General features: G+C 35.1%; 1 protein-coding gene across 1 annotated transcript; it reads right to left on the bottom strand.

Moving 5' to 3' along the window:
- Positions 1-7,299: 7,299 nt before the first annotated feature.
- Positions 7,300-8,790, bottom strand: LOC131640113 (cationic peroxidase 1-like). The gene is made up of 3 exons (XM_058910521.1): positions 8,511-8,790; positions 8,253-8,444; positions 7,300-8,170 (listed from the first exon to the last, which is right to left on the bottom strand). The coding sequence occupies exons 1-3, from the start codon at positions 8,769-8,771 to the stop codon at positions 7,604-7,606; spliced, it is 1,020 nt and encodes a 339-aa protein (XP_058766504.1). The 5' UTR covers positions 8,772-8,790; the 3' UTR covers positions 7,300-7,603.
- Between the last annotated feature and the right edge of the window lie 4,600 nt (positions 8,791-13,390).

The raw sequence follows: 13,390 nt of genomic DNA, 5'->3' as shown, positions 1-13,390 counted from the left end.
CATGTTTTGCTTTGTCTTCTTTGCTGCCAAGGATATCTACAACAGAAATGATCTTCTCCTTAGGTACCCACATTTTCTTGGGTCCTTTCTTGTTAGTTTTCCTCAAGTTCTGATTGAAATTGGGTTTAGCATGATAATTAACAAGAGGTACAACATGATATTCCTTTGGTTGAGCAACATGATATTTTCTATTTTGTGTCTCATGCTTCTTAGTGTGTGTAATGTGAAAGCTTTTAGCATGTGAGGTGAGCCTAATATCATGGGAGTGGCCATACTTGAACTGATCATACAAAGGCTTGTATGTGATTTTCATATCATCTACAAGTTCAAGTATGTATGGGGTTTCACCCTCATAACCTATGCCAACTCTCTTATTTCCACTAATAGCATATATCATAGAGCCTACCAATACCTCTATATAAGAACTTCCTGAAACTCAAGTCATATTCTTTAAGAATATTGTTCAAGCTTGGAATAGATTTTTTTGAACCAGAAGATGACTCAACATCTTTAGATAGTTTTAAAACTTTTTCTTTGAGTTTAGAATTTTCTAATTCAAGCTTCTTATTTTCAGATACAAAGAGCTTTCTCAGCTTTTTATATTTGATACAAATCTTAGCCTTGATTTCAAGAATTTCAGCTAAACTGGAAGTTAGCTTATCTCTAGATAGTTCAGAAAATACCTCTTCAGAGTCAGAGTCTGATTTTGATGTAGATTCTGATTCAGCATCCACAGTAGCCATCAGCGTTATGTTGGCTTGCTCGTCTTCAGAGTCTGATTTTGATTCTGATGAATTTGAATCATCCCAAGTTGCCATAAGACCTTTCTTCTTCTGGAACTTCTTCTTGGGTTTCTCCCTCTGAAGCTTTGGACACTCACTCTTGTAATGTCCTGGCTCCTTGCACTCAAAGCATGTGACCTTCTTTTTGTCAGATCTTCTGATTCCAGAAGATTCTCCTCTTTCAGGCTTTTTAGAACTTCTGAAGTTCTTGAACTTCCTTTGCTTACTCTTCCAGAGTTGGTCTACCCTTCTGGAGATCATGGACAGTTCATCTTCTTCTTCTTCTGAGTATGATTCTTTAGAATCTTCTTCTTCCGCCTGAAAAGCGTTAGTGCATTTTTTATTCAAAGATTTTAAAGCAACAGACTTACCTTTCTTTTGAACTTCATTAGCATCCAGCTCTATTTCATGACTCCTCAAAGCACTGATCAGCTCTTCCAAAGATACTTCATTCAGATTCTTTGCAATCTTGAATGCAGTCACCATTGGGCCCCATCTTCTGGGCAAGCTTCTGATGATCTTCTTGACATGATCAGCCTTTGTATATCCCTTGTCGAGCACTCTTAATCCAGCAGTTAGAGTTTGAAATCTTGAGAACATTGTTTCAATGTTTTCATCATCCTCCATCTTGAAGGCTTCAAACTTCTGGATTAATGCAAGAGCTTTTGTCTCTTTAATTTGGGCATTTCCTTCGTGAGTCATCTTTAATGATTCAAAGATGTCATGGGCAGTTTCCCTGTTTGATATATTCTCATATTCAGAATGAGAAATAGCATTCAGCAGAATAGTCCTTGACTTATGATGATTTTTAAATTGTTTCTTTTGATCATCACTCATTTCTTGTCTTGACATCTTTGCTCCACTAGCATTTACTGGATGTTTGTAACCATCCACAAGCAATTCCCATAAATCACCATCTATACCAAGAAAGTAACTTTCAAATCTATCTTTCCAGTATTCAAAGTTTTCACCATCAAATACTGGTGGTCTAGAGTATCCATTTCCATTTCCATTGATGTGTTGATCATTTGAAGTAGATGTAGAAGTGGGTGTAATAACATCAACCATATTGACTTTGTGTTTTTCTTACCCTGAATCTTTTTCTAACACGGTTAAGTGCTTGCACCTAGAACCGGTGCTCTGATGCCAATTGAAGGATAGAAAAACACTTAGAAAGGGGGGGGGGGGGGGGGGGGGTTGAATAAGTGTGACTTTAAAAACTCTTAAGATAAAAACAATGAACACAATATTTTTATCCTGGTTCGTTGTTAACGAAACTACTCCAGTCCACCCCCTTAGAGTGATTTACCTCAACTAAGGATTTAATCCACTAATCAATCTTGATTACAATGGTTATCCACTTAGAAACACTCTAAGTCTTCTAGAGTATACTGATCACACCTTGATCACTCTAGGAAATCAACACTTAGAAACTTCTAAGTCTTCTATAGTCTACTGATCTCACTGATCACTCTAGGAACCTTTTACAAATCAATGTAAAATAAATGTTTACAAGAGTATTCAAATGCTTCTTAAAAAGCTATAATCACAACTGTGATATGTCTCTTAAGTTCTAAGCTTATCACTCACTAAATATTATAAAGAATGTGAGCTTGAAGATGAAGTTCGTATGTTTTGATTTCAGCAACGTTTTAGTATTCTTGCAAGAGTTGTTCTTTATTGCTTCTGATCAGAACTTCATATTTATAGGCATTTTGAGAAGATGACCTTTGAACTGCATTTAATGCGTTGCATGACTGGACAACTTTGCATTTAATGTTTTCACTGTTTTGTCAACTACCTCGAGCCATGCTTTTCTCTGCTTTTACTGACTTTGCCTTTTGTACCTTCTAACGTTTCTTTTGTCAGTCAGAGATTAGACTTCGTAGCCTGTCATCTAGTACTAACTTCTGATCTCAGATTTTGTGAATGCAATGTTTGAATAATCAGAATCAGAGTTACAACATGGTACAGAGCATCTTCTTGTCTTCTGACTTTGAAGTGCTTTAGCGTGATACCATAAGAACTTCAGTGCTTTTGCTTCTGATCTCAAGTTCTTCTGATGCTTCATAGACCATGTTCTGATTCTACTTGACCATCTTCTGATGTCTTGCGAGAGCATGTTCTGATGTTGCAATCCTGAACCTTCTGAGTCAGTGCTTCTTAGCGCTGAATTGTGCATACTCCTTATATATTTCCTGAAACGGAAAATGCATTGGATTAGAGTACCACATTGTCTTATACAAAATTCATATACATTATTATCATCAAAACAAGAATATTGATCAGAACAAATCTTGTTCTAACAGTTACTGATCAAAATAATAAATATTAACAGGAATACGGAGTTATTGACAAAATATTGAATATTAACGGAAATACGAAGTTTTTTTTTTAATATTTAATTTTTTTAATATTAATATTTTTTATTACTTTTCCCATTTTAATTCAAATTTAGTCCTTTACTAATATCTTTTATTTTCTTCAATCCAAATGCGCAAAAACGACAGGTGCCCGTGCGGATGCACGGGTATCACACTAGTTCATGTAGAAAAGGTTAAGTCGAAAATCTAAGGCTAACAGATGCCTCAAAAAATGTCATTTTCGATCATATTTGCAATATGGCAGAAATATGTAGTTTTTTAAAACACTATTTAAACTATTCTGCATATGGCAGCGTCATCATGACTACTACTACCTAGACGCCATGTCAATAATGTATGTGTACCTTCCATCATTGCTCTAGTTTCAAAGGTCATCGTCGGCCATGAACATTTTCTATATTAAATAAAAGAAAAATTATTAATTAGTACTACTTCAAATCAAAAATCAAAACGTAAGTGTTTTGATATCATAGGGATAACCAAAGAGTCTCATTCCAAAAATATATAACTTCATATCCTATTCTTACTTCTATTTGTGCACTTTACTAACCTCCATTCTCACATTTTCTTTTATTCAAGCTCTAAAAAAATGGCTTATTCTTCTAGTATAACGAAGCAACCCCAAATCCCTTCTACTGCTGATATTCAGAGCCCCATATATATTGGAAATCACAATTGCATTCTAAAACCACTAATAAAGAAGTAAAACACCATCAATTAGACTTCCTAGATAGTAATTCCCTTCACTATATATTGCAGGTAGAATTCATGTATTGTTAGATCCTTTATCCAAATCATCTGTAAAGTTAGTTAATTTGAACAATTTATTTCCTTGTTTAGCCTATTGTAAACCCCGTGCATTTAAGAAAAAAAGCTCTGAATCAAGGTTTATGGACCAAACCCATCGTGTATTACGTTCTCCTCCTTCTACCAATAATGAAGCATGTTTCAATTGGTTGAATAGAGAGGAAAAGAAGAAAGGAAAATTTTGGCAAGATCAAAGCATCTTCGACCTAATTCAGCTGTCAAGAACTGGTCTAAGGTATAGTGCCATCATGCTCATATCTACCCTTTATTTTTGGGAGAGTTCAACTAATACATTCTAGCTTCATTGCGGGATGAAAACCCCCACGCCTTTTGTAACGCCCGGTTATTTAATTAATTATTTTATGGCGTGTGTGAATTATTTGATTAAATTAAGAGTTATTTAGGATTATGTTATTTTGTTAGAAGTTAATTAATTAATTAATAATAGTAATATAAAGAAATATGAACATTTGGGTCTATTTTGGTGTTAATAGTAGTAATAGTGAAGGTGTGAGGTTAAGCCCATTAGTAGAAGTGGGAAATTAGTGAAAAGAATAAAATAAGGAGAATTAGAAAAAGGATTAGAATTTTGAAAATTTGGGAGAACGTAGAAAGAGAGAAGTGCAGAGAACTAGGGCAATCCCATTGGAAGCTTAGAGCAACCTTCAATCCAAGGTAAGGGTGGGGTTCTTACTCTCTAAGGGTTTGTATGATGATGGGTATGGTAGAGATTAGGCTTCATAATTTTATATCCATGCTTTTATGAGAAGTTAAAATTTGATGTGTTTACGATGTTGTGAATGGTGTGTAATTTCTATGCAATTGACGGGATTGATGTTTGGATATGAACAATTACATGATGCCGATGTTAGACTTGAAAAATTGTGCTTTATAATGATTTTCTGGTATGAAAAAGATGGACTTTTTGGTGTTTTCAGGGGCAAAAGTTTGGAACAGGAAAATAGTAGATTTTTGGTTCTGCTACAAGGGGAACTGGGTTCCCAAATAGGGGAACCGAGTTTCCAATATAACAGAAGCGCAAAAACTCAATTTTGAACAGGGGAACCGGTTCCCCTAATAAAGGAACCGGGTTCCCAGAAACAAAGAGTTAGAGGAACTGATTTCCCAAATAGAGGAATCAGGTTCCACTGAGTTAAAAAATGTTTTTTTAAAAAATTTCAAAAAGCCATAACTTTTGATTCGGGTGTCCGTTTGACACGCCGTTTGAACTCCCGAAAAGCTAAAATTATTTCCCATCCAACAAAATTAATTTGAGAACCTTTAGAAAATATTTTTGAATTCATATTTTCCGGTATTTTGTGACGATACGAAGTATGAACGTTGTTGTGTGATGTTGTTACCAAAACAATGAGAGCATAGATTGTAGAATATTATTATGATGATGATGTTTTTGTTGCTGCCACTAATTATTGGCGACTGAGAAGGAGGTTATGCCTCGTTGATGTGTTTTTTTTGTTGCATTTTATGATGTCGCATTATCGAGTCGCATACATTGCATCTTTACGATGGTCTGGATTGGAAACCATGTTGGCCTGGATTGACAAAACTGCGAAGAAGGCTTATGCCTTATTGATGCCTCTAATAATTGGCAATTTGCGAAGGGGGCTTATGCCCTGTTGGTACCACATGCATTTGCACAGTGTCAATTGCATTGCATTTTCATGATAACGGTATAAATGGTGAATGGATTTTAATGAATGATGTATTGTGGGGTGAATAAACAATGTTAATGTTGTATGAAGTAGTGAAATTATGTATGATCTATATCTCTTATATTATTTATCATGCATTCCTTTATATTGTACAATATCTCACCCCTTCTGTTTGAATGTTACCCCTATGTTGGTAACGTGTAGGTAGTCAGGACTGAAGGCTAAATACCTTCAGTAGTTGAGTTGGTGTCGTCGCTCTGATACGTAACACTTGGGGGATGAACGCCAAACGTTTTTCTATTTATTTTGCTGTTGGATTTTAAATTGTTTGTTGAAATATTTTGTTACAAGCTTGATGCTGATTATGTTGGATTAAGATGTTATGACGTTTTTAAGATTGAACTATGTTAAATTCCGCTTCTTAATTGAAAGTTGTTTTTGAAGATTAATTATGTCATGTTCGGTTCATCCGAGTTAATAGTATTATGTATCAATTTTAGTTACGATTGATTTTGATGTTTGCGATGAAAATGTGACAGCCCATATTTACTATCAATAGTATTATACTCTGATTTTATTTATTATTCGATGGGGTAAATTGGGGTGTTACATTAGTGGTATCAGAGCATATCGATTTGTCTGACTAAGTTATCGAGTCAGTGTGTTATTTGACGATCGAGTATTGTCAAATTAGATTAACTGTTGTTTGCGCTGTTGTGAGAAGTTTGAGATGACTGGAAGAAATGATGATGCTATTGCTGATGCACTGGAAGCTACGGCTGAAGCTCTACAGCATCAACCGCACGTTGATGAGAATGTTGGATCTCGTAGTTTGGCGACTTTTCAGAGGAAAAATCCTCCTACTTTCAAGGGTAAGTATGATCCCGAAGTTGGTGGAGTTCAAAGCATGTACCCTAAATTAATTTATCCTCTCAATTTTTAACGAAAACCAACATAATAGATTATAAATATTTTTAAGAAAAAAACATGGCACGTCCAAAAATTATACAACCGTTTTTTCGTTACGTGAGGCGAAATCGTTATCATAAAATGTATTATTTATAGTAGTGATATTAACAACATGAGTATAGTTCCATCAGTCATGCCATACGCGAACACTTTATTATGGTGAGTGATTGAATAAGGACCTTCATATAACATAACAAATAATACTCTAAAATCAAAGTACACACTCTTTAAAATTTAAAACATTCCTTTCTGGTTCACACTGTCGGTGACTTGATTTGAACGTCAAAGTATTTGCAAATACGACCCTATGACGCTAGATAGAACATCACCCGAGCTAGATACTGAAACTAACTCACTATCTCACCACGACAATCAAGTTTGATATCAGTTACTTCACGTTCACATCAGATCAGTAGTCACTAAGGAAGATAAATATATACAGGATGGAGTATCACTAATTATTTTCTGCTCCTTGTAGCTATGATAATGATAATTACCTTTGTATTTAGTAGTTGGCTGTAGTATGTCCTTATTAACCTTTTGTTGGGATAACTTCATTATTATCTAAATGTGATCATGGATCTAGTTAAGTGATACTAATATGCTATACTCTACTTGTTTCTAAACTATCTTCTGCAGTTCTGCCTTTAAAAAACTAGAAGAAAATTAAGAATTGAACTGAAATATAAAATGCCATAACTCATAAGTGCCCAAAGGGTCAACAAAAATAACAATACAAGGAAGATTCATCAAGCAAAAAATACCCAAAACATACAAGAGAACTCGAAAGCATGGCCAAAACATATTACTTAAGAATAAGAACTCGAAAGCATGCATAGACAAGAGAATTACTAAGATGATTGACATCTTAGAGAATCCTCAAGTTGAGCTTCTTTTGAAATTTTGATAAAAGAATTGGTACTGAATGAAAACTTGGAAACAAAAAACTGTTGTCAACAAGGATTTTGATAGTAATAGAGAGCCAAACTCAATAAACTTTATTCACTATGCTGCAATATTTTCTGATCTGGCCCTGATTTCCTGTTAAAGGACTGAGATTTCCCATCTTAACCATCGCGTTAGCGAAATCTAATCTGAAGAGTAATGGATTACTGGCGTAAGCCGACACTTTGTAATCAAGGGGACCAAAACCACCCTTATAAAGTTGTTGATCAGAATGCAGAAGACCCTTTTGGTTCAATAGATTTTGGTAATAAGCATTGTCAAAAAAGTTTGGAGTTGTGGCATCTAAAGGAGATAAGTTGTTGTCACCACCACTTTTGGGACATGTTTTTTGCAATGAACTTCTGTATTGAGATTGAACATTGCTTTCGCTGTAAATCCTTGGTCGAATGAGTGCGCATTTTGCTTGGCCTATTGTGTGAGAACCTGATAAAGCAACCATTTCCTCAGGTGAGAAACCCTTTTTCTTGAAAGCATCAATAAGACCCTTAATATCAAGAAATGGAGAAGGTAAATCTGAATTTGCAGCATTCAAATTCGCAGTTGTTGAATCTTTTCTTCCCACACGAACCGGCCAAATAGGTCCACCAAGCTAAATACATATATATTTTTCATCCATCAATATACAGTTAATAACAACAAATATATGCATAAACTTTCCAAAAAATACTTACAGCCACAACCGAATCTCTTGCTGCAACAGCTAAGATATCTGCACATGAAACAACATTAGGGCACCGTGTCTCCAATATAGCCTTTACTTTGTCTATGATTTCGTAACCCCTTAGAGAATTGGCATTGGGACGGGCATTTTGCTCTCCCTTGAAATTTGGTGTGTCCTTTAACAATATTGATGCATCACACCCCTTCAAAAATTAAGCAGCAACATCAGAACTGTTTTCACAAAATTAAAAAAAAATATGAAGAATTACCTGAACAAAGCAGTCATGAAAATGAAGACGGAGCAAGGATGCACCCAATCGACGATCATTCAACACCGCTCTGGTTATTTCTTCCTTAATGATTAGCAGAGCACCAGGACACTTGTTAACATAAAAAGTTGTGCTCATCTGACTTGAAAGATCAGGTATGAAAGAAGTCACATGAGTAATTGCTGAAGGAATTACACTTGATGCTGAGATTATGCTCATAAGACATATCAATAAACACATTCTAAGTTTAATATCAGCCATGTTTATATTAATTAGTAGAACTCTCAAAGATATTTTTTATCTGTACTTATTTTATGAAATGTATTACATATTTATACATGAAGAAAATATGTATTTTGCATTATTTTTTAGGGTGTTGAGGACATGTTCCTGATTGGTTACAACAGTACATTGTGGACATCCATTCCTATATGATGTTTTGATATAAAATTCTGATTATATGCAATGTTATTAGCTGGATTGTGCTAATCTAGTTGACTTCTAAATATTATGCAGATTTTAAGGTGCATAAATTCTACTCTCCTAAAATAAATGGTAGAAATATTTTTTAAGGTGCACAAACTGGATTCTATTGTGTTAAATATTTTCAATAGATAACATGATATATATTCAAGCAGGTTCTCTTTGCCAGAAAGAAAATGTGATACTTTGCTAAATTGTATTTTAGGATATATTACATGTTTATCATTTGTTTGTATTCTCTTCTTTGTAAAATATAACAATCCTCTTTGTTACCTTGTTAATTTAAATATAAATAAAGCAGCTCCACTTAATCCCACATTCTATAAGGAATTGTGATCAACACGTTATAATTTAATATCCTTTTATTTCATTCAAATATTTCATTTCCATTAAACAATTTTAAACTTAAATCATTAAAAAAATTATACATTTAAACTTATCTTTGCTAGGAGATATTTTGCATTGGTTGTTTCTATGGTTGACTAGAGGCTTCTTTGGTTGGCTAGAAGTTTGGGTTGCCGTCACGCAAAATTTCGGCTGGTTTAATAAACGTCTTGCATGGATGCTCGTAATAGGTTGTCGAGCTTTGTTCGGCCAAACTATGTTAATTAGTTGGCGTCAATTTTCTTTACGAACTTCCGTTATAAAGTTCAAGAGTTGGATCTTCGTAAATTGTTCTCTAGGTCTGGTTTTGTAAGGGAGCATGTCTTCATTCCTTTAGTTGGATGCAATCGTTCGTGTTGTGGCCGTGACACTAATGGAAATAACAGTATTTAAATTTGTCAAATCCGTGCAGACTCCCTAACCAAATAAGGGTCGAAGAGTAGCTTCGGGTTCGACAGAGGTTAGCATGCAGTTGAAGGTTCTTCACATGTTGGTGTGGAAGACCTACATACTGTAGTCGAAGTGTCTTCTAGTATGTGGGGGTCAAAATGCTATGGTTGTTAGTATTTCGAATTGGGCCTGTTTGTTATGTCCAATTATTTAAGTTAACTTGTACCCTAAATTGGCTTGTAATCACTATGCCAAACAGTAGCTTTTATAGCGCTTTTTTTGGGCTATTAGAGCGCTTAAAAGCGCTGCCATAGCCAGCGCTGCCGTAGGTACAGACAGCGCTTTTGGGTACGCCAAAAGCGCTCTCGTAGCCTCCTCTATAGCAGCGTTTTTTCCAGAAAAGAGCTCTCGTAGCACCCCCTTATAGCAGCACTTTTTCCAGAAAAGCGCTTTCTTAGGCCTACTTTCACTACAAAAAATGCGGCTGATTTGCGGGGATTTTTTAGCCAATTTGTGGGGGTTTTTGACCTCCGCTATATATTATAAATATGTAAAAAAAGAATACTCAAACTTTCATTATTTTTCTTTACTTGAGAATGCAAATAATAAATATATCAATAAAATACATGAATGTTCTAAAACCAATACCCCAAACTTGGACAAATAATAAATATCAATCTTCGGTTCTTTGTAAAAGAAAAACTACATAATACTCAATCTTCTTACTCCCTAAATTACAACCAAATAAGTATCCATCCTTTATTTTAGATAATACCACATTGGTTCATCTCTCCACCTATAGATTCAGCTATCCACCTATTTCTAAATCCTATAAATAACAAGCAACTACAACAACAAAGACTACAACACTAATCACTACAATAGAGGCACTGATGTAGAGAGGAAGTAGAAGCTCTGGCCAGCCCTGCAGATTCAAAAAAATGATGTTGCTGCTGCAATTCATAGTCCTTTCCAGCTCTAGCCGAGTCTCTTAGAGATAGAGGGCAAGCATCCATGATCTTGGCAATGAGGTTCTTGTGTTCAAACCTGAATTATGAACAATTCATCACAAAAATTCAGCAACAACCTTACAACAGAAAACATAACAACAATCTGCAGCAGAATTCCACAACAACTTCAATACAATGAGAGAAGATGGAATTACAGACATTCTGGAAAATGGCATGATAAAATTCGTAATATCATGTGACACTAATATAATCATAAAATGTTGTGTTTTCGAAATCATCAGTATTAAGAAACACTAATATAATCATAAAATGTTGTGTTTTCGGACTTACAAAATAGAAGCAGTGACCGATGCATATCTGGTGGTTGACCTCAGTTGTTTAGTTTCAATTGATTCTCCATTGCAACTATTTGGCCGAAGTTACATCTAATAGCAAACAATTAGCAAGCATTTGAATAAAAACAAGAGGTTCTCAAGAGACTTTTCACAACTCATCATTAGGATTTTCAAAAAGGAATCAGTTTAAGTAATTGTGCTTCATTGAATTCAAGCCTAAGGGAATGGGCCTCATATAATTTCTATTTACAAAATTCATACAAAAATCACATGCCAAATTATTTCTTTCACTACAAATCACAAAGTTCATTTGGTTCACAGTGAAAGGGTAAAATTGCAATTCACAAAAAAAAGAGTTACTACAAAAATTCAGAAGAATATCACAGTAACTCAGTGGTAAAAAGGGACAAAAGTAATTCATTTCAGCCAAAATAAACAACATTTTCACTGCTGTAAAGATTATCCATAAAGAGCAAACAAAACCAATAAACAAAAAGCCCAATACGAGTTATAAGAAGAGTCAAGTTAGGCCTGTTTTCAGAAAGGCAATCTCAGTCCAATACAAGAAAACCCTATCTTACATCAGTATTTAACTAATCATTAGCACAATTATCAAGGAGAGAACCATTGTTCACGAAAAAACACAGCAGCGGCAAGCAAACCCTAATAAAAAAATCATCATTTTCCCTTTTACGAAAATCCTTCAGAATAAAAAACGGATAACCTCATAGACATTCAAAGACAAGGACGAAAGACGGAGAGAGCAAAAGGAGACGAAGAGCAAAGAACCAGATCGGAAAGATCTCACCCGAGGGTAAAACGAACTGAGGCCGTTCTCCAATCTCTCTTTCTTTCTCTCTTACTTTCTCCATTTTCTTGTCTTGACATCACCATATTGCATCAGTTTTGAATCTAGGGTTTTTAGCCCCTTTCTCAAATCTGCTTCAATCTCTGTAAAACATGAACAAACGTAGTAAATAATCAGTTAATCACAAAATAGTGGATCACCTTTTGAGCTTAGGTTTTCGAATATTTTTTTGTAGATATGCGCTTTTCAGTGGTTGTTTTACAGAAACTACCTTCGGATTCGTGTTGAGAAGGACCAGACGAACGCATTGGTGTAAAAAATCCTAATTCTGGAACCTACACGGCGGCGGCGCCGTGAGCACTGTCGTTTGTTCATAAGAGGTTTGGTCAGAGATTAAGAGAGGAGAGAGAGTTGATTTGAGAAATAAAATGAGAGAGAGAGTACTTGTAATGAGATTCAAATGAGAAATAAAATTTAATTATAAAATTAGCTATACTAGCGCTTTCAAAAAGCGCTCTCGTACCCCCCCCCCCCTTTACCAGCGCTTTTAACAAAGCACTCTCGTAACCCCCCCTTTACCAGCGCTTTTAAAAAGCGCTCTCGTATCCCCCCTTTACCATGGCTTTTAACAAATCGCTCTCGTACCCCCCTTTCCCAGCGCTTTCAAAAAGCGCTCTCGTACCCCCCCCCTTTACCAGCGCTTTTTTCCGTTGTTTTTTTAGGTTTGTTTTTAGCGCAACCTATAGCAGCGCTTTTCCCAAAAGCGCTTTCGTAGATGCGCTGCTAAAAGACAAATTTGTTGTAGTGAATGGATATTTGTGAAAAAGCCCATTAGTTTAGTATGTTAGGTTTATTAGAAATAGCATACTAGTCTCTCATCATTGCATACTTCAAATCCTAATTTAGGGTGAAAGGGTTATTTGTTATTCTTGTAACACTTGTAATCTTGATTGAAAGAGAAAATAAAGAATAGCAGTTATAACCAATTCCTTAGTGTTCTTAGTACTCTCATACTTTTTCTTACCCTTGTGGGTTTCTTGCCAAAATAAACATATTATACTTTGTGATTCCGGCATTGTTTTTTTACAATAAATTGGTGCGGTGAGCGTGAAAGCCCTACTGGTCCAGCAGAGTTGTCTATATCTACAAAATTCTCATTCTGCTTTGGTTTTTCAATGCCAAGATTATCATCAAATCTGACATGAATTGATTCCTCAACTATCAGAGTTTCAGTATTGTATACTCTATAGCCCTTAGAGCGTTCAGAATATCCAAGTAGAAAACACTTCTGAGCTTTGGAATCAAACTTGTTCAGATGATCCTTAGTATTCAGAATATAACAAATACATCCAAAAGGATGGAAATATGAAATGTTGGGTTTTTTGTTCTTCCACAATTCATAAGGAGTCTTATTTAGAATAGGTCTTATGGGGATTCTATTCTGAATATAACATGCTGTGTTAATTGCTTCTGCCCAGAAATGCTTAGCCATATTAGTCTCATTGACCA

This window comes from Vicia villosa, unplaced genomic scaffold (genome assembly GCF_029867415.1).
Source record: "Vicia villosa cultivar HV-30 ecotype Madison, WI unplaced genomic scaffold, Vvil1.0 ctg.002936F_1_1, whole genome shotgun sequence".
NCBI classification, from domain to species: Eukaryota; Viridiplantae; Streptophyta; class Magnoliopsida; order Fabales; family Fabaceae; genus Vicia; species Vicia villosa.
Note: the sequence above shows the minus strand (reverse complement) of the source record. Positions and strands in the feature narration are given on the sequence as shown.